The sequence below is a fragment of the Chaetodon auriga genome, chromosome 14 (genome assembly GCF_051107435.1).
Source record: "Chaetodon auriga isolate fChaAug3 chromosome 14, fChaAug3.hap1, whole genome shotgun sequence".
NCBI classification, from domain to species: Eukaryota; Metazoa; Chordata; class Actinopteri; order Chaetodontiformes; family Chaetodontidae; genus Chaetodon; species Chaetodon auriga.
Window position 1 is genome coordinate 2,240,412 of NC_135087.1, and position 25,691 is coordinate 2,266,102.

The window sequence follows — 25,691 nt, forward strand, 5'->3', positions numbered from 1 at the left end:
CACGACTGTCCTCTTTACAGCGCGAACTCCTGGTGCACGGGAGTCAGGAAATAACGATGATCTCCACTAGCATTTCAGCTGCAGCTCCACCGGCCTGGAAATGGTGTTCGTTAAAGGAAGCTAATTGACCACCGCCGCGGCATTTCCTTTGCGGTGCTCAAAGTTTTCACCGGAGCTGCTGCTTCTTCTGCACAAAGCAAACTGTTTGGAGGGAGGTCAGAGCAAAGCAGGACTCTGTTACAAGACATAAAAATTACTGTCAAATTTTCCAGAAGTAATTTATCAACGCTGTGAACCACAAATACTGAGTTCAGCTCCATTACCCTGATGTGGCAGCACAAGTTTTATAGGCGAAAGCCTCCAAACCGCTGCACATAAAACCTGAACTATCTGCAAAGCCAGACGTGAAATCCGAGTGAAGATCAGGAGTTGAAACAGAGTGGCTTTGTGCTCGTCGTCCTACGTCATGAGATTTGGCAGCTTCTCTTCAGACAGTGAGTGAAACATCACGACGTGACGCCACTGTTTCATCCTGTTTGTCGTCACTTACTTACTCTTGACTGAACATGAACACACAGTGAAGAGCCATGTGACCTGCTGTCAGACACCAGAGTAAACTTGGTTTTGGTTGGATTTCCTCTGGATTGATGCTGACGATGCAGGATGACGGCCACCCAAACCGAGTTACCTGTCAGTCCGTCGCAGTGCTTTCATTCCCCTTAGTTCAGACCTACAGGTGTGAAAGTGCCCTGAACGTCAGCTGGATTTTTTTATCTTATGTGTTTAATGGTTAGACGCCCCCCCCCCCCCCCCCGAGCCCTCCTATGCTCGTCTCCCTGCGCCCCTGCCTGCTTGCAGCTCATTGGGTGGAATCCACACTTCCCAGCAGGCGAGTGGCAGCCATAACAAGGCCCAGCATAGGAAGAGGTGATGTGGGCTGCAGACATCAGAGGGGGGCACAGTGCCTCTCTGCTGCTGGAGGAGGAAACAAATAGCAAAAAAAACAGGCCTGTCTATCTGTGTGTGTGTGTGTGTGTGTGCGTGTGTGTGTGCGCGGGCAGGAGCAGGCCAGCTTTAGAACAGGAAGCAGAACAATGGCTTCTGGATCAGAGTGGAGCTGAGGGATGGAGGTGGAGGGATGGGGGGCACTTCACAGAACTAGGATGGGGGGAGGTAAGAGGTTAGGCTGCTTGGTATGTTATCAACAACCCCCCCCCCCCGCCCACCGCCACCGCCGCCGCCGCCGCCTCATCGCTCTGTTGTGTCACCACTGTTATCCTCATTAAACTCTGAGGGGGGTTTCCATCCAAACAGAAGCATATTTTACATCAGCTGACAGCCGCGCCGAAAGGTGAAAACAGCCCAGCAAACAAATAAAAATGAAAAACGGGGGAGGGGACTCACTTGCACTCCCCCGGCACGCTGCACGTCCCGTGCTCCACGCTGCATCCTTGTTTGCAGATGGCTATCGGGAAAGAAAAGAGACACATTTCAGTCAGTTCAACGTCTGCGAGCATCAAATCGCTTCTCGTTTTGCAGATGTTAAAATCATTAAAATCTAATTTCCTGCGTTTCCCTGTTTGTGAAAAGGCAGAGAATCATGTGTGTTGTAACAATGGAGTCGCTGTCGGAAAACTGAAGGTGTCTCCAGGAGTGATGAGTTTCCAAGCATTCTCCGGATTCTTGCAAAGTGACACTTGACATGAACTTCAATGACCCTCCAAAGTTTTTCCAAAAAGGCAGCTGAGGAGGTGAAAACTGAGAAAACTACAGTCCGTCAGCACAGACGTGTTAATGATGCTTAGTTTTTAGCTGATTTGAGCTATTAAAAGATAGAATTAGAGCAAAATAAAGAAATTTGGAAAGAAATATTGTTTAATGAAAGTTTATTGATGTCATTATTTATATTTTTGACTGATCTGGTTCCACTTCACTGTCCTCTGTCAGTTAACGTGATACTGAGGACTCTTATGAACACCATCACCCTCCGGTCTGTGTGTCACTGCGTGTGTTCGCAGTGCGATCGATGTGTTCTCTGTACCTGTTTTGCAGCTGAGCGTGAGGTTCGTCCAGCCCTCCATACACTCTCTGTTCCCGAACTGGTCGCACACGTAGTGGCCAAAGTAGTCGTCGCGGGGACGGCAAACCTTGTTGCACTTGCTGCCGTAGTAGTGTTCGTCGCAGCGTACGCGGATGGTGTACTCGAGCCTGGCGATCAGGCTTTTGTACTCCACCGTCTGCTTCTCCTCGCCGGGGTTGATCATCCCTTTGTGGATGCTGCGTTCGATCAGCAGCTCGTCATCTGGACAGAAGACAGACGAGTCAGCATGTTCAGGCAAAGGTGGATTTTATCAGCTGCAGCTAGCGAGCTAATTTAGCTAACGTTAGCTCCATGAGTTGTCTGAACACACCGTCTATGGCTGACTTAATGTTTTCAACTGGCTTGTTTTGGAACTGTTAGCTTGCCTAAACAGTTAGTTTAGCAAGTGTAAACTTAACAACATCCTATGAAGAGTCGGACAGAACGGCTAACGTCTAGCATCCAGGACCATCGGGGGATGTAATCTGTTAACACCACAAAATAAAGTAGCTGGCTAATGAAGCCTTGGAAACATCAGTACAATAGTGTTACTAGCGATGTATTATGCTAGTTAGCTGGCTATGCTCATGTTTGCAGCTAACAGGAGGGCAGAAAAACACACTGTTAAATCAGCTTTTAGCATTTTGCTGTTTTTTGTTTTGGAAAGACTAAAAAGATGACCAGTACCGCTCTGACCTGCCACGCAGTGCTAGCTACGGTGGCTAAGCTATCAGTGGACAGTCACCCATCATGCTTTTGGGCTTTTAGACAGAAAAATAAAACAGTAAAAACTAGACAGGTTAAGTATTTGGGTCAGTTAGATATGAGAGTCCAAACAACAAAAATTGTGAATGACATTCCAAGGAGCAGGGCAGATTCTGGGATTTGACCCAACAACCTGGTGTTCAGCGAGATAAGATGGTGCACGAGGCTTCGAAGAATGCCTGCTGCTAGCACACATCAGAGGGAAGGTGTAACCTCCGGTCAAACTTCACTCTGTTCCACCAAGAATGTGGAAGAAGAAAAAACAGAAGAGGAAAACGGGGGAAGAATAGGAAAATTAAGCGAGCACAAACAGAGGGTGTAGGAGCGAGGTCTGCGAGGGCTTGATAACCAAAACGCTTTTTCAGTTTTCCTGCTCGGTGAAATGCTTCTCTGTCCCCCCTCCCCCCTCTCAGGATATCCAGCCCCAACTTCATCGGAGCCAGGCCGGAAATAATAAGAGACGGGAACAGACGAGGAAGGGCGACATAGGAAAGGCCCTTTAGCTTGTTCTCAAGGAACAGAAGAACCGTGACCCAGCAGGCTTTGCTGCTCGCAGAGCCCGGTGTGACCCGGACAAGACAGAGCTGGAAGGAAGAAGTCATCCTCGCCGCTCACAGGGCACCGACAGCCCGAGTTAAAGGTTTTAGTCCCTTAACAGGACATGAGACCGGTGCAGGAGCCATGATCAGCTCCATTCTGACAACCAGGTTTGACTTTAAACCTTTCACTTTCATTCGTGTCCTGTGTGACCATGTCAGCTCGTCCTGAGCCGAGACAAGTGACCCGGAACTGGAGATACGTGCTTTACACTGAACAGGATTGATTTTCTGTTTTTTCGTTAAACTTGCTTAAAAAAAGCTTTTTCTTCTACACTTTGTGTATGTAGCACAAGTGGAATTACGTTAGAGAACCGACTCACGGCGACATCCACGAGAAGTTCGCTGGACCTTCACCCAGAAGACCGCCATTAATGTCCCGTCTGAAACCGAAAGTCAACGCTAACTTATTTTAACTTACGTAACAGGAGCTTTTCAAACCCAAACAATGATCCTTTCCTCAACCTAATCAAGCCTGAACAAAGCAAACTGCGACTGTGTCACAACGTTAACTGACCACAAAGTTCTGGTACGATAAAGTTCTGGTACGTCTGTCGCTGATACCCTCCAGCAGTCCATATATATTGTTTGGGAGTCACTGACAATCAGCCTGTTCTGTGTATTTTGTATGATGAGGTGCTGTTAAATCTCTTCACTTAAGCTTAACGCACAGACGACTTTCTAAACGAAGTCTGAACTTCAACCTTTAAATCATTCTTGCCCTCCAGGTGTGAAGGGTTGGATTCACTTTCACGACATTTATAACCCTACAATAAAAGCAAACACCCCGTCGTATATTTAAACATCATCATCATAACTGCTGAAGTTTGACACTGTAGAAAAAGAGCGAAAAAGCCACAAAGAATCCATTTTCACGCTGTCCTGATTTACTGAGTCTCTCTGCGAGCTAACACACTGCCACAGATTTCAGTCCCACACCCACCACCTGAAACACCCAGGCAGGCACTCACTCACTGCTGTTCATCTCCAGCAATTAGATATAAAAATATAGACCAATCATGAGCTCTCTCCGTACTGGAGGAGACGCGCTAAGAGAGGCCGTTGTTACTAGGGAGAGCAGGAGAGAGTGGGCCATATAAAACCGGCTTACATAAACAACGAGGGGCTTCAGATCCGAGCAGCTGATCGAGTCGAGAGCAACACGACTGTGCGTGTGAAGATCCATCTCACAAACAAAGCGTGACTGGCTGTCAGTTTTCAGGTACAGGCATCGAGCTGCTGCTCACTGGAGTGTTCTGTTAGGAGGCTGCATCGCTTTTGCTTTGACCTTTGACCTCCTTGCAGCTTGTGGCCTGTAACAGCAGTGATCTTTGAACTGGAGTGACCTCATCAGACCCCTCACCTGACCTCACCTGTCAGAGAGGTGCACGGTGCTCAAACTGGTGTAAAACTGGCTCCATTTTTACATAAATCAGGAACAATCTGATCACAGATTAACTGAACAAGAGCACAAATCCAATCAGACGTTCAACGGCAGCTTTCGCCACTCGCCGCTTGCCAAAATCTTGTCCGCACCAAAGAAATATTGAGCTGTAACTCCCAGTTCTCACTGCAACTTTTCTCCAATCCATCTGTTTCCAGTGAATGAAAATCTATAAAATGACAGAAGTGATGATAAATGTCCATCAGTCAACAGAAGTGGACTTAATATTCATAATAATCTAAATATTAAAGGGCTGTCTGTCTTTCTTGTGACCCCTCATTGGAGGTTATGAGCATAAACTCTCAGCAGTTACACCAAACGGTGCCTGTTTGAGGTTAAAGAGTCTTTGTTTTGCCCAGCTTGACGCTCCAGCCGGGTGGAGTTAAAAGCATCGAGACGCTTCAGAAAGCGTAATGGAAATTATACGGCACAAGAAATTGCAGTTACTCAACTTTCAACTGCCGTGCCAAAACCTTATAATGAATCTTTGTGCTGCAGCATACAGCACACACTCCCACTTCAGTAAAGATGCAAATTATCTCATTTTCATTGCTCACATCAATCTTCATCATTATACGGCGTGAGCAGGCTACCACTTTACTTTTCCAACGCTGTAAAGTTTTAAGTTGTTAGTTTGTGGTCACGAGACATGAATCGATATCTGCCGTGGGGCTGGGCAGCTCTTTCCAAACACACTTTCTGATACCTCCACTTAACTAAATAAACTGCATATTTTATGTTTTTCTTATTGTCAGACAAAAAAAAAAAAAAAAAAAGTCTTAGTTCGTCTATCAATACGTCCGGTCTTCAGCTCTCGTCCACAAGCCCATCGGTTCCTACAGAAGACCAAATTCTTAAAAATAGCCCACAAATATACTTAATTTCAGATTTGAAGGAGGCTAAATCATTAGCTAAAGCAGCTGGTCTGTAGACTTTAGCTAACGTTACTCACACAGGAGGAAATGGTGCGTTTGTCAGGGACTATTTTCAGCGGTGGATTAATCCACGTTTGGTGGTCTAGTGAGCGTCTGGGGCGGCAGGAACTCATTTAACCCTGGTTTTCTTCAGGGGAAGATTCTCCGGTCCAGATGTTCTCTGTTATCAGCACATCTTTCTCAGTATCAGTGTATCTGGAAGCTCGGCACCAGCCAACAACCCAGCAGCCCACAGAGCCAACAACAGCCCCGTCCTCTTTTCTCCTGCCACTTCGGCTTTGTTTCCAAACAGGCGGTGGCTTCCTGAAGCATAAACAGTCTTCACAAAGCCGTCTTTTTCCTGGGGCCTCTCCAACCTGCTGCCCAGACCTGTTCGCACAAGGCTGCAGCAGCAGAGCTGTAACGCAGCGCAGGAAGCTGCCTCGTGTCCTCACCTTCAGCCACCGATCTGTAATCCGCCACTATTATAACCATTATCGTGACGCCATTGTGTTTGTTGTTTGGGCGACTTTGGTCGTCATTACGATGTCCAGAGCTAATCTGTCAGATTGGTTCTGGGGCCGTCAAGGCAGCTTGAAGTGATCAGGATACAGAATCTAAAGCCTGATCAATTTTCTAATTCATTTATTAATTGTTTTTTGTGCCATCACGAGTCCAAACTCCAAAAAGATTCAAGTGACATGATAAGAAAGTGGGCAGAGCTGAGATGATTAGTTGAATCTTATTTCTTTGAGCAGAGATGCAAAACATTTTGGGTTCCTGCTCCTCAAATGTAAATATTTTCTGATTTTCTTAGTCTAATATGAATGTATATTTAGATTTTATCAATTAACAGATAAAACAAGTCATTTGAATATGTAAATTTGAGCTTTGGAAACGGGGATGAGCATTTTTCATCCATTAATGATTAATTGATTGTCCTCCACAGCAAATACTCGGAGACAATCACCTTCCTGTGGGTACTGCACAAAGTACTTGTAGGATACTGTGTGATTCTGGCCGTCTTGGCTTCACTAACTTTGATTTGCTGACAGTAAATTTTAGGTTAAATGTGGACTGTGCGACTGTATTAAGCCTGAAAATGCAGCAAAGTGCTGGCAGACAATCAGAAGACTCAAAATGGGCTCTCGGGCACGTCCCTGGATTCTTATTCGTGTGCACACCTGAAACAGATGTCAGCTCTCTCTAATCGTGCTACGGTATCACTAATGCTCGCTCGACCTGCATGTAACACCCACAGCTGGATGCAACAGGTTCATGCCTGCTCTGACTTTTGTCCAAAGTAATTACAGAAAGTGTAGGAAATTCCAAACTGTGGCAGAAACAGACGAGTGAAAGGAAGCAGATAATAACCCTTAATCTGAAAATATCTCCTGGAGCACACTGACCATCACAGATTGACGTTCATGGACCAGTTTAGCTTTAGCTGTGAAGCTAGCAGGTGAGGTGTCACTTTGACAGGACGATTAGCTGCTGACAGATTCTGGGATCAAACTCCAGATCGCTCAATGACAAAATAATCAGTCCAAGTCACGAGACGGGACACGAGACGTCGCCTGTCACTGCTGCCTCGTCCCTCCGAGGATTAATACAGCGTCCCATCACGCCGTCACATCTACAGGTGGTCGAGCAAGCAAAGACTAAAGCATCCTGCCACCAGAGCCGGCGTCCAGGCTGAGGCACGGCGGCCTGGATGCCAGCCTGTCACGGTGCGGCTGGATAACGAAGTGGCGTGCGGTAGCCGGACAGCTGTCGAGATGCTAATTAGGAGACAGACATCAGAGGAGAGAGAGCCGTGGTCCGTAATTAATGGCTTAACGATGCAATGCTCTCGCAGGCTTAATATAGAGGAGAGCCGAAAACTGAGTGACCCTGAAGGGGGTGAGAAAAGGGGAGACGCTGGGGGAGGAGCACAAATGAGCGACCTGTCAATCAGCCAGATGTCTGCGGGGGAAAGTCCAGCTCACAGGTGACTTGTTGGACGGCTGTGCAGCGTCTGAGGCGTCAGTATGAATGTGACACGCTCGCACAGGAGGGATTCCTACGTTTTTGTGGCACCTAACAGGAACACGGAAAAGGGTCCAGTGTTCCTCAGTTCTACATGTGCGCTCTCCAAACCAGAACGGAAACATGGCGCACATCTCCCATTCCTTTCATTTCACCAGTTAGGTTGGCCGTTTGGCTTCCTTTGCATTGTTGTTCCTCAAGCTAACGCCTGCTCACCGAATCATCATCATTAGAAACACGGTGGTTAAAAACAATAAAGGAAGCGCAGCAGCAGCAGCAGGTAGGAAGAAGGCCGGAAGCTCTAAATCAACGTGATGGCGAGCAAACACCTATCCTGTGTTAGCGCATCGATTACATCCCTCAATTAACCCTTCTTCCTCCCAGCGGCGTTGGGGAACGTACCAAACAGGGTCAGGATGAGAGGAGCATGAGCACATAAACAGGAAACAGCTGTTTACAAAAGAATTCAGCGTGCAGGCAGGTCAGAACCAAACTTGGCTTCACAAGTGGATCTAATGCTGCGTTCACGTGGATTCAGGCAGACGGCAGACGGACGCCTTGTGGACGCCGCGGGACAAACAAGCCAAGCCAGTTCAGCATTTGCTAGCTAGGTTTTGTTAATACGTCAAAGCAACATTATTATGGTGAATAAATCAAACCAACACATCCTGATCCTGTGACCTGATCACACTTAGCGGAGCGACACCAGACAAACAGGCCGAAAGCTGAGGAAAGAGCAAAGACGGTTTGTCCTCTTACCGTTGCTGTGTGTGCCGTTGTCTCTGTCCCACACCTCCACGATCACAGTGTACGCTCGCTGAAACAGAGCAGGACAGAGGGCAAAGGTTATCACAGTGCACGCCAACACACACACACACACACACACACACACACACACACACACACACACAGAAACTCAGATATGCCCACTTCAAGATGTGGAGCTTACACAGAAACTCAGATATGAGCTGTTGTCACTCAAAACAGAGACACACGCACGAGCACACGCAAGCACACACACATATTTTGCATAAAATGTGAGTAACGATGGGAAAATAAGTCCCGTTCCCACCACGCTGTCACTGATTAGCTTCCCTCTGCCTGAGGCTGGTTAACGAGTGCAGCCGCCGCTCTGCCGCAGAACAAACGGTTCACCTGGAAACCAGCAGAACCCATTTTTCCGTTTCCACCCGACAGGTTTGCTTTATGAGCAGAATCTGGGATCACAGCCAAAAAACTGCATCCAGTTCTCCTTTGTCATTTCTGGATCAGTCTCCCGTCCCGGTCCCAGAGGGCGGACGCTCCACGGGGAGGTCAGCACCCCTGGAACCAGCGGGGTTTGATGACTTGCTCGAGGGCACTTTGTGTAGTAATGTATTGATCTCCAATGGGGAAATTCATTTTTCCTGCCTCTTCCTCTGGGACCTTTTAACCGTTTTAAGCCAGGAGGCAGAGGAGACTGATGACGGAATCGATACTGTTCAGGGTTTCTTGCAGAAAACAAAAACTAATGAAGGAACAAAACACTTTTTCTGAAACCTGAAATGAGTCCTAGACGTGCAGGAGATGACTGAACGTCAGAACATGAAGCAAAGTCAGCCGCAGTCAGAGTGTTAAATATGGCAGGAAACGCCACAGCAGCGTTTCCGGTGTCCTGCTGAATGTATTTCTTCACGCTCACGGTTAAAATCATCCTGCTGTGGTTTATCACACGAGCGAGGCCCGACGCTCGACCGGCTTTCCTTCAAGATCTGACAGATCGACCGGCGTCAGGAGGTCTATGGAGGCTCTTCTGTATCACGCTGTGAATCTGCATTACGGAAATCACAGCAGCTGCAGCTTCTCTGGAGAAGAGCTCAGAGTCTTTGGAGTGTTTGCACGCTGGGAAACGCACACGGCCGATCAGCCACAGTCAGGTGGGAGACTGTAAACGAATGTCCATTTCTATCACCAAAGGAGGCAACACAATGAAACAACGCTGATCAAAGTATTGCAATATACATGTATTTGAGGTTCTTCCTCCAACTGCGGCTTCACATTAAAAGCATTTAACTGGAGACACGCGAGTTGACTTTCATTGTGAAGCAGTCACAGGAAACGTGTTTGTCACTGAGCTTTGTGCTAAATGCATCTACAGAACAAGAAAATGGTCATTTCAGCATTTTGTGACAGCAGATCAGGTGAAATACTGCAGGTAATCTGAAGTAATGGAAGACGGAGCTGCTAGACGAAGAGCTGCAGATTAAACAGTATTCTGTTCAATAAAACCAACATTATCTTAATTACTGCACATATTTCAGAGCCATGATAGAACAATCTGTGGACATGAAGCGTAAAAGCCCAGCATGCCGGCACACTATGCCCTACTTTCCAGAGGAGAGCGACTCCGCCATCCCACAGCAACAAACTCACTCTCTGGATTGTTTCAGGTGCAGAGCTATTTTTTTCCTTTTTTTCACGGGCATCAGCAAACAAACCGAAACGGAGCTCGCTGTCTGTCAACTGCATGGGGCCGGACGAGCAGCTGTGAGTTCCCATGACCCAAGTCTGACTCAGAGTGACTGAGGGCTGCAGGGAAGATTACAGGGGAGGTTACAAAGCTCTGCTGCCAGAGATTAGAGACGGAGAGGAGACGGGAACATGAAACACAAAGGTACAGAGCTAAAGTGCTTTACGGCACTTTTAAGGTGATTTTATGGCACTCAGATCGGGGGGGCAGTTCACGGTTTGCAGAGACAGAAAAGATGCAAGAGAGAGAAAATCATGAGTCAGATGTGAGACCGTGTTGTTACAAGTACCTGGTGGCTGCTTCAGGGTGTGTTCACGACAGCAGGTTTGGAGCTGTTTCTGTAAACGAGGCAGCGTTTACGTCTTTAAGTTTGGCTTCGATCAGGTGAGAAACTGCAACAACACAAGTGCAGGAACAGAAGCCCGAAAAAGCAGGAGCGCATGGTCGCCACCATCACAAGAAACAACCCGACAACGGGAGGTTTGATGGCCGCGAAGGCTGCAAATGACGATCAACTCTTTAAGCTGGAAAATGACAGAAAATAGGAAAAATGCCTCTTCGGTGACGTCTTTAAGTTTCTTGATTCAGACTCCAAAATCCATTTTACAGTGACATAAAACAGAGAAGCATGTTTGTCAGCCACCTAATTCATCAATCAGCTCGTTGTTTCAGCACAAACTAACACCTGAAGCTGCTCAAACTCGGCTTTCTCATTTCTGTGACTTTTGATGAGAAGCTTATCGGACGTCGACGAACCCGAGTGAATTTCTCTGCTGTGATCTGGAGCAGCTGCAGAAACGCTAACGTGCTGCAGAGCTCTGCAACGAGCTCGTCGGCGGCTCCTGACTTAAGATGGTTTTGTCAAATTGTAAGTGAAGAATAAGCAGCTGAGCTCGAAGCCGCGCCGCTGACATTCATCACTTCAGCGGCTGCACCCACACCATTGTCTGCCGGCATTAAGCTCCCTCAGTGAGCAGCACATGAACCTGATCCCAGAGCGTGTTTGGCTAAATGTCAGAGCTACAGAGAGAAACGAGAAGAACAAAAGAGAACGGATAAATCAGTGCATGAAAATGACAAATGATGTTTATGCAACTGTTGTGAAAGCAGACCTGAGGAAGTGGAGGAGATGAAGCGGGAGATCATTTACAGAAGAGGAGCGAAGCAGGCGGAGGTCTGCTGTTAGCTCGAGACCCGCCGATCCGACAGAAACCACGAAACTGTCCAGTTTACAAAGACCTGGACGTGGAGCATCAGGCCCCCGGCCTCTGAGCCCACGTGGGCTGCTGCTAGCTTAGAGCCTGTCCTGTGTCCCGTCCTTCAGTTCCTTATCAACACTATTAATGTAGATAATTCGCCATTTTTAATGAAACACAGAGCGGGACCAGAGTCAGGCACACGTCTCAGACAGGTTCTGTGAGCCTGGAGGTGGAACGTGACGTCATGACGCTTCCAGAGAGAGCCAGAGGCGTGCACAGCGGCAGGTTTTTCCCATCATTCCCTCTGAGAGCGTAAGAACACGCTGCGCCGCCATGAAGCGAGAGGTGGCCACAGCTGGGCGGGACATCAGCGACGAACGGGACGAGATGGGGGACACTGTGGTCTGCAGGGACAGAGTCCAAACTCCTCTTCCTCACGCTGTGAACGCAGTCAGCTGGTCGGATCCCACTTTGTACTACAGCAACCTAATGAAGAGGGATGTGATGTGCTGTGGCAGCTTCTCCTCACTGCTAAAGATTCAGAGGCGTCTCTCCGTTCTGCTCCGTCAAGCCCATTTTTGACAGACAACACATCAGTCTGCACAGAGCAGATCGAGCAGGACAGGAAGTCAGACACAGGAAGTCAGACAGTAAAATTTAAGACCAGATCACCGTGTGCAGACTCTTGATCGTACACTAGCAACAAAACAACAGTAAACACAACTAAAACAGACCAAAAAGGAAACCATTTAACTATGAAAATGACCAAATCAGCTACATCTGAGCAGATGGGGCTAAAATGGTGACACATTCGGGTCACTAATCACCCCGAGATCAGTGACCCGAATGTGTCACCGTTTTCCCAGCAGGTACGCTGCAGTTCATCTGCGTTTTTCAGCGTAAAGCACAACCAGCTGCTGTGTCACCACTTGGCTTCTTCACTGGATTTTAGTGCGACAAAGTCAGAAGATCTTCTGGTGTTTGTGCGTCTTCCTGCTCTGTGAAACCTAAATATTCAGCAGCAGAGGTGCGATGACATGCTGTGACATACGACATCAAATGAATGGAGACAGGCGGCTCTCAAACAGGCTGCGAGCAGGTTCTCTGTGCTTCCTCTTCACCAGCAGACAGCTCAAACTCTGTCAGGTGTGGGTCACAATCTCTGAACTGCTCGAGTATTTCCACCTGTCACTAAAAGGAGGAGGAGCTGAGACCGAGCCTCCTCTTCATCAGAGACGACACGGCGGTGATTTACGAGCCCGCTGAGCAGCCATAACTCTGCCATGAGTGAAAATAAGTCAACATTATCATAATCAATCTTTCCCTTTGTAATCCATTTTAAATGTCACAGTCAGACAGATGGGGCCGTCCCACGGCCTCTGTGGAGCCCGACGTGAGTGTGTGTGTGCGAGTGTGTGTGTGGGCGTGCGTGTGTGTGCGTGTGTGTGTGTCCTTGAAGGACAGGAGCTGCAGGATCAAAGTGTAATGTCTCTGCTGTCTGCGGTGAAATGACCTTATGAGTCAACTCTGTGTGTGTGTGTGTGTGTTCTTTAAGTGTGTGTGATGGGGGGGGCTCGGTGGGAGGGAGGGGAGGGTGGGGACGTGTTGGGGAGACACTTGACACCTCCTAACCAATTTACAGGAGTCAGAGGGATTTGGCTTTTCATTAGGCGAGGAGAAAGCAGCCCACTCCTCGCCGCCTTCACCTGTTCAATGAATAAATTACTGCTTCAGCGCAGCAGGAACAGCCGCCAGCACCTCCGCTGAGAATACACAGTACAGTCTGGAGCCGCTCCACACACTGCGCAGTGTGTTTTTATACATGCTGATGAGCCTTATTTATTATAAATAAGACTCACTCTTCAGTTCAGCTCCTTTCTCGATCGACTGTCTGGGAAAAACTCTTCATATGTGAGCGCGGAGGCTCGTTTCTGTCCAATGATGTGCAGCCTTTTCTTCATGATGTGTGTCTGTTACGGTTACTCCACCATCGGCAGCTGCAACGACAAACTGGCAAACAACTCTCTGTTCGCTCTGTTTTTGGTCTCCACCACCTCCTGAGACGCTGCTAAATGCTCCACTGTGTTCACCAGCTAACTGTGTCAGGCAGTGTGCGCTGGTTTTTACAGCTGTTTCTCTGAAAACAGCTGCCTGCTGCAGCCGAAAACGACGCCATGAGAGCCGAAACGGTAAAGGTGTGTCCAGACAGGTGGACAAAGAGCCAAAGCTCAGCGTAAAGATCCATCAAGGTGAGCTGAGCTGCAGGCTCAGCTGACCATGCGACAAATGTAGTTAGAGTAAAAACACTGGTTACAGCTGAAGAGCACACAGAACGCAGCGCTTTAGTAAATAAGTTACCACCACAGAAGAAAAACACACTCCCACAGTCTTAGCCTGAGATCTGATGAGGATCTAATCGATCACTTCAACATTAGTGTGTATGTTTATTCATCAGTTTTGGGAGACATTGATAAATAAACGCTGCTAATATCAATATTTTGAAGCTTCCAGTCACAGATGTTTGGAGGCTCTTTGGAGGGAAAAACAGTAATAAATAGAAGAAGAAGAAGAAGAAGAAGAGCGGCTAAGGTGAGCATCAGCTGATCAACAACACGCACACAGTGACAAACAGCAAACACATCATCGCTGTTTAAGGTGGACTGAAATCGAGAGGAGTGTTCCTTTAATTGAAAATTCGCTGGTTTAAAAAAAGAAAAGAAAAAGGCTGAGACCCAATTAACAACTTTTCTGGAGTTGTGATCAGAGAAGAAATGTAAAAAAAGCAGCAGCAACACCTGTCACGTCACACCTGTTAGTCTATTGACATGAATAAAACATGTCGCTCCCGGCAGAGAGGAGCCGGGATGGTTAATTTAGCACATTATTAACAGAACGAGCCCACCGCCCCTCCACCCACCACCACCTCTTCTCTCTAAGGAGGCCTCACCGCACCAGCCCTCCCCCAGGAGGCCTCGTTCAGACAGCAAATCTAATCAAAGCTAATCTAATCAGGTCTTTATACGGAGCTGCAGAATGGAAAAATGACCCACTTCACTTTTCCCACACCAAACGCGTGAAAAGCTATTTCTGTCACTGCAGGTTACGCCGGCTCCTCCAGCGACGGAGAGGAATTCTGGGAATTTTTCCCTCTGTAGTACATCAGTGCCGTGCGTGCTCGGCAAAGGCAGCAGAAAATACCGCCTTAAATCCATTCGTTAGTCCTCTGATGCAGTGACATCCTTCAAAAGGAAGTGTGACTCTTCCAGTCACATAAGGTCTCATGACGGAGTGTTTGTGCTGCGTGTTGGAAACGTTTCTGTTTGTTCTTTATCAAATTAAGGTCCCGGTGGTCTCAGTGAGTCACAGCACGTACGCAGATAAAATCTGAGTAAAACACTGCGCCGGGGTTTTCATTACCTCCTCCTCAAATCGACTGCAATCAGACGCTGCCGCCGGGAATGTGGCGGCACCGACTCGACCTGAAGTCCCGCTGCTGCGCTGTGCAGACACAGGACGGCAACCACAAGGCAGGAGCAGAGACGTCTCTACTTTATTACTTCTACCACAACCACAAACGCTTATCGCTCCTGAATCTTGGACTCTGAGGCGATGCTCTGTCTCCTCGCAGGTATGTACAGAACAACAGGTGACCTGCTTTCATGCATTTGATTCTGGCTTCTGTGAAAGTTTGTCAGCGAAGCAGAAAACAGAGAAAACCAGATGATGTCGAAGGTACGAGCAAAATCTGAACCACCAAAATCATTAGAAACTGAGTATCCAATAAAAACACGGCCCTCATTCTAAGAAAAAGCAAATTTACTCATGTCAACATCACTGAAATCCCCTTAATCCCTGTGAAAAATGGCTTCTACATATTTCAGGCTTTCGTACAACAGTTGTCAAAATGTGGAGCGTCTGACAGACGTGTGATACTGGGAATGTGTCTGCGACCAGTTCCAACACTTGGCTGAAGCTGCTGATTCAACAACAGCCTGTAAACAGAGTGAAGAGGAGGAAAAGACCAGAGAGAGAGAAATCCAGGCCCACCATGACCGTAAAAGTCCTTGATGACTCACCGAGGAAATTCAGCAGGTTTTCACAAGCTGGTGGGTTTCAAAGCTCTGATGTGGCTGCAGAGCGACGGTGGATTCAGACACGAAGAGGAGACCAAAAGCTGCAGCGTCTCAGGTGTGAGGATGCTGAACGACGGCGAAACAGCAGCGCGAGTCGACGGCAGGCCCGAGGCTCTGACCGCTTTTCTTTCAGCCATGATGGACTTTTAGCTGCCTGACCTTCACCAGGCTCCCGTCACAGAGGCAGCAGAGGACTCTGACACGAGTTGTTAACTGATCAGAGAGGTCGTTTCACCAGCCGGTCAGTCTTCATGCAAATGGCCAACAGAGTGCTGAGGCATCAGCTAAGAGGGAACCAGCAGAACAGCTTGATGAATGTCTGAAAAACTTGTGCAGGTTTCAGCTCCTCCAGCGTGACGAGCTTTTCTCTTCCTCCTATAATATCAAATTAACTGAACCCCTTTAGGATCTTTAACCGCAGGTCATAGAAATGATTGGAAGATGACATATTGGGTTCAGGGACGAGATCTGAAAAGTCCCCGCACAGCAGGTGGGACTCAGATCTGATCCCCGCTGCTGGAAATTGTATTATCGTTCCCCTGCGTTCGGGTGTGTGGACGGGCTCTGCGGGAGGCTCGAGCTGCAGCGATGGAGCCGGAACACGACTGCTCTTCCTCGTCTTCTAACGGCCGGATGCAGCTCCTCATTCAGAGCTGCGTGTCAAGCGAGACGCCAACACCTGAAGCAGGCGTGAATACCAGATCCAGCATGTTGCACTCCAGAGAGCAGCACAAGAGAGGCCTTATGTAAACGCTCTCATATCCACTCCTGACATTTCGCCCGGCGCAGCGGCCCTCCTCTACCTCCGCTCTCTCTGCGAGCTGTTTCCCCCTCCCTCCGCTCGCCTTGATAACTCAATATCAGGCCACAAAAGCCCAAGTATAAAGTCATTGTTCCCGCTGAAAGGTGCGCTGACAAAGAGGTTAAGGCAGCCCTCGTTTCCCCAGCGCCGGCGGGAAAGTGATATTCACGCCGTGGGAAAACCCCGACCGGCTCCTTCACCGCCGATCCACCTGAGCACAGGTGCGACGAGTCAACAGGAAGTCCAGCACGCAACGGCAAACACCTCAACTGTTGAGCCAAATGGATGATTATTTTGACTGATGGGTTAACTGGGACCGTTTGAACATGACGCTGGTCACGTTAACGCCATGTTGGAAGGAAACCGGGACGTGCTGTGACGTTGATTGGCGCTCAGAGCCTCCAACAAGCGCCCTCTTCAACTTTAATGATAATTCTGGTTCGCAGGCTGCAAACGAGCCAACTTCAGGTTCCTCACAGGACTTTATCTGGAGGTTAAACTGAACGCGACTACGGGAAGCACAGCAGGTCAAAGCTGAAGCAGGAGGTCAATCTGTGACGGATCTTCACGGTTTTGATGATTTTACTGTCCGCCTTCGTTTTCTCTTCTGTCCTGAAGGCTTGTTTCTGTCTCTCGTTGTTCATGCTGACACAGGGTCATCTTAACTGACAGAAGTGAAGGCTAACACTCAGATTTAGACTGATCTAGCTGCCACACATCAACCCAGAACATGCACACTGCACACACATAACACATCCAGTGAGCAGAGTCGATGTCACTGAAGTGTGTGAGAGTGTTATGGGGCTTTCTCCATGAGGAGGGAGGTTGGGTAACTGAGGTTACTGACAGAGATTTTGGCCCCAGATGTGTTGAGAAAGGCTGCTGAACCTTCACCCAATCCCTCTGGAGGGACGGTTTCAACAGACCGCATGACAGCCATGTTGCAGCAGCGCGCAGAAGAAGAAGAACATTGTAGTCATACTTGTCAGGGATGATTTCCATCACTCTGTTTGATTTCTTCAGCATACTTGTGGAGAGCGGACGATGAGTCAGGTTCATACCGAGCGTGTTTGCAGCGGTTTGCTTGAACTCTGCAGCGTTTGTCCCTTTAACTTGATTTATCAGTCCATGAACAGAACGACAGTCTTCTTTCACTTCACGCGCTCGTTACTGGGATAAACACCAGAGAGGAGAAATTACCATGAAATCTGTCAAGCTTAGCTGGAAGTCCACTGCGAGAAATCCCTCTCAGACGAAAAGCTTTAGGGATCAACCCTGGTGCATGATGGGACTCCATGTAACTTTGGTTCTGGTTCACAATGCGGGCCTGAACGAGCCAAACACAGAAGTACAGCACGGTGATCTTTTCCCACTCTGCTTCAGACCAAAGAAAGCAAACCGTAGGTGTGATCACACCCTCAAAGCTAGCAAAACAAGCTAACAAGAGTGGAAGACGGGAGCCAAATGATTTCTAACGCACAAAGTATGTAGTTTTCTCCTGGTAGGTCCTCCAGAGAAAAGAAAAGATGGACAAGATAAACAAAGGATACTGGAGATATTAGGAGATAAACAAATACAGCAACAATGGAGGGTTTGGTCATCTATAACATCCACCTCCCTCTTCTGTTTCCCACCCTGCCCTCCGTCTCTTTCAGTCTTTCATAACCTCTCTCTGAGGTCCAGCTGAGCTCCATTAGCCCTGTGAGCAAATACTGGGAGTCAAGTGGGAAATTAAGCTGCATATGTGTGTGTGTGTGTGTGTGTGTGTGTGTGTGTGTGTGTGTGTGTGTGTGTGTGTGTCTGATGCTTTAATCACCACTGCTCACCTCAGTGCTCACAACGCATGTATTTCATTACCGCTGGCTCGCCTAAACACACATTATGATTACACACACACAGCGCGTTTGCACCTGGTATTAGCGAGTAATCTGTAAGTGGATATTTTATCTGGATGAGGAAAAAAAAAGCAGATTAATTCGAGCAGAAAATGCACACAGAGGGCAGCGCTAATGGATCGGATCAGTGGAACCAAATCTGGATCTGATCTCAGCGGGGGTGAAAGACGTCTGCAGAGTTTCTTAAAGAAACGGCGCGTAGGTTCATCACCGATGACACGCTCTGCGGCGCGGGTGTGTCTGCAGAGAGCCTGACCTCAGATCTGCCGTTAAGTGTAAAACACACCGAACGAGCCGACAGGTCACCTGACTCCACGACGCCCTGCAGCAGCCTCGATCCTTTGAGCTTCAACTTCCCAATTTGCACGCAGCGATCACCGACATGACTCGACACGGCGGCAAGACCACAATGAGGACAGAATCCAGATCACGGGACGCACAGTGCTCATTAACACCAGGTGTGAACGGGGTCCCAAAGACAAAAGCTCATACACAACAGGTCACATACACACGCGCATACACAAGCTTACACACACTTCCATGTGCAAACAAGCACACATGCATGAAACTGACCTGCACATGCTGTACACATGCTTGTGGGGACCGACTCTTTGCCCCCACAGCGTGAACACAAGCACACAAAGCCGCCCCTGTGCACACATCAGCCACACATAGAACCAAACCCACCAGCAGCATCAACAACCGATCAGCCGCACAGGCCGAGCAGCTAATCTCACATTTATACACCTCTGAACCAGGTCAGCTGACACGGACCCAGTGGCGGCGTGGGAAAGACGAGCGGGCCCGTCCTGACCACAGTTAACTGAGCAGAGAGCTTTCAACCGCCTGGCCTCGCCGCACGCCAAGAAACAGAGCCCTGCTGTGACCACGCTGCAGGCTTTTAGGCTTATTAAAGACACACAGAGCAGAGAGGACGCAGGGGGAGCGGGGGACATGTTGTGGTCTGAATCTGTCGTTTTACAAAGGGAGGCAGGCTCCAGGTGAACCAGAACCTGGACAGTTCTGATGCATGAAGAAAAGGAAACCGTGTCCGGCTCTCAGTGTCATCACGCTGTTCATTCCAGCTGTCGGTGTCAATAAAGTCTGTTCAAACTAGAGCTGTCGCACACAACTTTACATTATCAACGCTGCTGTACCTCATTCTGGAAATGTTTATCCCCAAAATAAATGCTAAGCTCTGAGACTCAAACACACAAACTGCGGCTTTTCAATGGCTGGCTTTTAACTTTTCCTACATGCTAGCCAGCTGTCTCAACCTTGCTGCAAAACAAGCGATCATATCTGCAAACAATAGACTGAAACAAGGCGGTTTGTGTGCAATATAGCCATGTAGCTAATGCTAACTAGCATGCATTGTGCAGATAATGGACTAATGTGCAGACATCAGGGCACTGACGGACCTAAAAAGTTTGATATTTTAGTCTTCAGATCATGGCTGGACCTCAGATAAACCGCATCATGTCTCTCACGCCAGCCCTCCACCTCCATTCACGAGAGCCTCACCTCCTCCTCCTCTGTTCCCAGAACTAATCAGCCATGAAAGCATCACCAAAGTGAGAAGAGCTCCTGATGGAAGAGCAGGCGAGCGTGCCAGGGACGCACTCGGCAAATGAGCCAAACGAGCCAGCCGCCGGCAGTGACGGCATCGAGGAAACAAGCGAAGAAGAAGAGGACGCCGATGACTCGCCGTCATCCAACATTGCACTTTGTGATTGCTCACTGATACTCCTCCGAGTGAGGTGATCTTGCGCTCGGCGCCTGTAATCATAGCCTGTTTTCCTAATGCTATTTCACTAAAACATTTATTCTAGAAGGAGGACGAGGTCTCTAAACAACAGCTGTTCCACCTCTGTCCCCTCAGACCAGAAAAACGGGCCATGAAACTGAAGGAGTGCGCACCCTCGATCCTTGATTTACTCACAGAGGGGTGAGGGGAGGACAGCAGCTCTAAAAATACCCCATATGGAGAGATGGAGCGATGAAGGTAGGTTTGGGTGAGTGGGGGGTTAGAAGGAGGACGAGGAGAAGAACTAAATGCTTCTTTTTCCTCCACTCACTACTGTAAAAAAATAAAAAACAACCACACGTCCTAAAAATACACCACCCTCGTGACAGAAACCTCACGAGCAAGCTGGGTGGAGGGCTTTTTTTTTTTTCATTTTAAAGGGGGCTTCATCCTCCATCATCCCTCCTTCCCTCGCTCCATCGGTCAATCCCTCCCCCGTCCCTTTCATGGAAAAAGATGCCACTAAAGACCCAAACAGCCAGAGGGGCTGACATGAAGGGGGAGCGATCGGCAAAGGAGAGGCCAGAACAATGTCCCTCTTTTTTACTTTTTCATCAGCTCATTCATGCCAGGACCAGTGGCCCAGATACTGGGGCCGACCGAAGGAGTCCACTATAGCAGCACCAGAGGCTACAGGCCACGGCCTCCTGCAAACACTCTGTCAGTGCTGTCTGTGGGTCGACAGCACGGCACAGTGAAAACCACAGGCTGCAGGAGGCCGAGCAGAGTCGAGAGGGAAGCTGACAGACGATTCATCGCTTATTCATCGAAACAAAACCCAGTTTAAAAAAGCGTTATTGATGCTGAGATGACCGAATCTGAAACAGCAGTTTGACGTAAAAACCACCTTCTCAGCCTCCATGAAGACGGAGCCAAACGGATCCTCCGATGAGGCGATTCAGTGGAGCACTACCAGAGATCCTTGGACGATGAGTGAAGAGAGGAACTCCACATCCATCGCTGCACTGAGGGACTTCAGTTCTGCTTAAAACTGTGATCTGCACATGAGAACGAGCAACAGAGGAGGAATCCCTCCTCCAGGATCGACAGACATGCATCACACGTCACATTCACACAGCAGACACGACACTGGTAACTAATTAAAGTCATTCATCGGGTAGAAATGACAAAAATGACAAACATTCTCATCTTCCAGCTTCTCAGATGTGAGAATTTGCAGCTTTTCTCTGTTTCATGTCACAGTTAATCGAATATCTTTTGTTTTGAGACTAAACCTTCAGTTCATGACACCAGTGAGCAATTTTCACCACAGATAAATCAACTGGCCCAACAATAATCGACAGATCTCAAGGTGTCGCCCTCAGCAGCTCCTGTGTTTTCAGTGCACTGGTTTGGTCTTTACTGGTGACATCACAGAGAAGAAATAACCAGTTCAGCCCGTGAGGCGTCTGGAGAACTGATGCGTCTGCTTCAGCATTGACGGCCTCATCAGAAGAAACTGCTGAACACTGATACCCTCCTTCCTTTGTGCCCCCTCACACACACACACACACACACACACACACACACACACACACACTCACACACACACACACACACACACACACACACACACACACACACACACACTCGTCCACCCCCTCCCAGGCGGATAGTGGAAAACACTGACCCCACACACGCCGAGTGAGACAATGACCCAATAACGGATAGAGCGTGAACCTGAGAGGCGGCGAGGTAAAGGCATCCCCCGGCCCAGATTGGCCGGGGATCTTCACTTGTTTGAGTAGTTGGTGACACTGATATCCACCGCCTGTGTCACACACAACTTAGTGGTAACCGAATCCGCCCGCAGGGCCCCAACTTACTACTTCCATCTTCCCTCTGCTGACAGCTGACCATGAGGAGTGATGAATGGGGAGGTCACGTAGCCACAAAGCACCCGATATGTACGACATGTATGTATCTGACATGAACACACACGCGGGGGTTTCTGCATTTTACAGCAAGAACGTCTGAAATGAGCCTCGAAGTGAATGACATCTTACACATTCACTGATTTCTAACACTGGGTTTCTAATGATTAGTGTGAGGATGAAAAATCAGGGATGCAACGGTGAATTAATTCAATCTTTAGTTTGTAAAATATGAGAACTTTAAGACAAATGTCCATCATAAATCTCCATCTGAAAATCTGACTTTTAAGATGCGACAAAAGGTGAAAATCACTTGGTAAATGGAAACTCTTACAGTTTAAACAGCTTAAGTAAATAATTACTCTTTTCTCTTGACTGATTAGTTGTTAAAGCACCAACACTTCAGCTCGAGCCAATGTTCTGTGATTATTGATGGTATTTATGGACACGTAAAAAATGCTAACTTTCATCTTGTCCATTAACTCTCTTCCTGTTTGACTCACACTGACTGAGGACTCCGCTTTGACAGCTCACTCAGCTGTTGTGGGAATCAAACCTGTGACGTTTCCTCCATCACTCTCAGCAGCTCCTTCAGCCTCACAGAAGCTTTCATGAAGCTCTGATTGCCAGCACTGTTCCTGTTTCCCACGCTAGCTCTCCAAATAAGGAGCCAGAGCAGGTTTTGATTGGCTCCACTTCTCTGTTTAGATTAGATAATGAGTTACCTGCCACTTCTTAATCAACACTGGTTTGGAAATAGTTCTTTCCCCCCCTTCAAACACTGGCACCACACCCCCCTCTCCCCTCCACACACTGTAACTGGAGCCACACAAACAGCAGCTTGTTTGGTAACTCATCAAACCGAGACACAACTGCGCTGCGGCTGTGCGTAAAAGTCATGCGTCATGCGCGCACGGGGCTTGCGCTTGATCAGAAACACACAGACACTCATTCAAACGCTCCAGGAGAGGAATGTGAAGTCCCCCCAGAGATGTTTGATGATGTAGGGACGCCAAACGCTGCCAAATGAACACGAGGAGAGAGGAAAGTACGGCACACAGAGTCAGCAGCGAGAGACTGGTTACAGAAAACTGTGCCAAATTACGCTCTCTACAAGCGGGAATGACCGATGTAAGGCTGCGTCATGATTCACCAGCAAAACATCCAAACTCCCCTTTAAAATTCTACATTTTTAAACACAACATAGATCACTGACATCAACTCAAGTTTAATTAAGTGATGAAATGATGAGCTTTGACCACAGCCAGAAAGAAACTAACTGGTTCTGATGATGCATCCAGGTGAATATTTTAAAACATCTACGCGATCTTTCCTTTGAAATCCGCTTTTTAACGACATGAAATTTGGAGTTTTTCACATAAAACTGGAGACTCTCCACCTCCACTTACCGGCCACGCGAACTGGAAGGGAATGATGATCTTCCCGGCATCGTTGTTCCGGTTCTGGCCGGTTTTCTGGCCGCCCTTGAACTGAAAAGTATTCCCACCGATAACCTTAGTAGTTTCCGAGCCGTAGATGCACGGTCCATTGGTCGTGACCTCCGTTTGGTATTCCTTTAAACACACTCTCAAGTAGGTGTCGCACTCGTCCGCGCCGCAGTGGCCCTCCGCCGCGCTCTTCTCCGCGTCGCAGCACTCGCCGTTCAAGAGCTGACCTTTAGGGTTCTCCACCGAAATCAACTGCAGCTCGAAGTAACCCGTGGACTGAGACACCTGCGGGGAACACAGGAGAGCGACAGCGGCTGAAAAGGTCTGCAGGAGACGTTAATGGGCATTTTCAGTCTCTAAGATGTCATTCAGAGTCCAATCAGAGCAAATTTTCTTCTACAGCGGCTGTTTAGGCCAAACAAACAGGGGTTGTTCAGTTCTACTAGAGTCTACTGTTGGTTATCTAAGTATTTTAAGGGTTAGGTGTCAAATGGCAACAACAACCTGTAGAAGAAGCAGTCACTTATAATCAATTATCTCTCTCTCTAAAAAAAGGACATTCTTGTTCAAACAAACGGGATTCTGTGACACTCAGCAGATTGACGGGAAAAGCTAAACTTGAGCGTATTTTTTCAGTGTACAGTCGCCCTGCTGCCCACACTACTGTACATTCTGGCACAGTTGAACTTCGAGGCTGATTACACGACCTGGTACTCCAATTTAGCTCACTCTGCATTTCAGGCTGCAGCCGAACACAACAAGAAGTCCACCTCAACGAGACCTGCAGGCTGAGTTTGAGCCAAAAGCAGATTTTCTCTGCAAATACGCGGAAACATCTGACATAATAAGCCAGACAAATCCACCACACAGCTGAAATGTTGAAGATCTGGTCGACTTCTAGGATTTTTTTTATGTCGTGAAGCTGCAGTGCAAACATGAAGCACTTCATCGAACTCTTCTGCGTAACCGAGCGTTTAAGACTCACCGTAAAACACCAATTAACGCGCTCAATGTGCGGCGAGCCTTCCGTGAAAAACAGAAAACTTCAACCAAACTCTGTCATGACTTTCTGGCTTACATCGCTGAGAAGCAGCTGATGGCGGTTATCACACAGCTCATGACACAGCAGACGTTTAATACATGACTGTGAACTTCATTTATCTCCCAGAAGGAAGCGCAAATTTAAAAATTCCGACATCACATGATTCGACCGTGGAGCAGGCAATTCAATTAAGGCTGGAATTTAAGCCCCTCCAAAAAAAAAAACCCCAACATCCAGTCGATTGATAAGTGAAAGCACCTTTAAAACATCATCTGCTCTGAGATCAGCAACAGAAAGTTCTCACCTCAGCCCGCAGCGTCAGGAGAAGGCAGACTAGAGAGAAGCGCTGCAGTTTCCCCAGATTATTCCACATGTCTCCGGCCGCTCGGTGTTGGTTACCATTAGGGAAATGAAAAACACGTATGTCTCAATCTGTCAGAATAATAATGAAGAAGAAGGAGAGCAGTATCCTCCTCCGGGTGTCGGAGGCATGCACGGCGCGGCTGCTCCCCGGGATGCCTGCGGCTCTGGAGGAGGAAAAGCGCACCGCTGCTGCTGCTGTTTGGTCCACAGACGCACAACAAGACGCGCGAACTCCGCTTCCCTTCGCCGCTCGACGCACTAAACGCCAGAGGAGAGGAGCAGCGGCGCGTCTCTGCTGCCCAGAGCCGGAGCCGGGCGCTCCCCGATGACAGACACCTGCCTGGGCCAATCACAGGACGCCTGGGTGGACCGTTTGTCGACCGAGAACCTATCAGGGAGAGGGGCGGGAGAGGGAGTAAGGGGAGGACCGCTGATGGATTTATTATTGAAGTTTTCTCCCACAGGAGCTTGTATTTGTATTTTTAGTACACTCACAAAAGAAAATGACATTTTATTGGAAATGTGTGTTTGTCTACACTGAAAAAAGTGAGTTTGTCCCGAATAAATCCAAATTAAAATGTCTGTCTTGTAAGTTTCATGCAGAATTGTAAATCATATCAACACAATGAGATGAAAGCGCAGTTTCTGCAGTAAATCTGAGCCATGAATACTCAGTAACAGCATGCAGTAGTACACGCTGCGTTTAGTGGCGGACTGCTGAGCTGCTCCTCACTGACCTGCAGGCAGAGGAAACGTGGCTGTTAGCGCCCTCTACCGACCGCCCAGCGACAC

General features: G+C 48.2%; 1 protein-coding gene across 2 annotated transcripts in view; it reads right to left on the reverse strand.

Annotated features, from left to right (window-relative positions):
* The window catches only part of LOC143331960 (protein jagged-2-like), a 47,380-nt gene extending 22,221 nt beyond the window's left edge, over window positions 1-25,159 (reverse strand). Inside the window, exons 1-5 of one of the 2 annotated variants that reach the window (XM_076749136.1) lie at window positions 24,841-25,159; window positions 23,456-23,779; window positions 8,587-8,644; window positions 2,042-2,302; window positions 1,405-1,465 (exon numbers count right to left, since the gene is read on the reverse strand). In XM_076749136.1, coding sequence (XP_076605251.1) covers window positions 1,405-1,465; window positions 2,042-2,302; window positions 8,587-8,644; window positions 23,456-23,779; window positions 24,841-24,909 — 773 coding nt within the window. In that variant the 5' untranslated portion in view covers window positions 24,910-25,159. The remainder of the gene's footprint in view (window positions 1-1,404; window positions 1,466-2,041; window positions 2,303-8,586; window positions 8,645-23,455; window positions 23,780-24,840) is intronic. The other variant, XM_076749133.1, reaches the window with a different exon arrangement.
* Window positions 25,160-25,691: the final 532 nt, after the last annotated feature.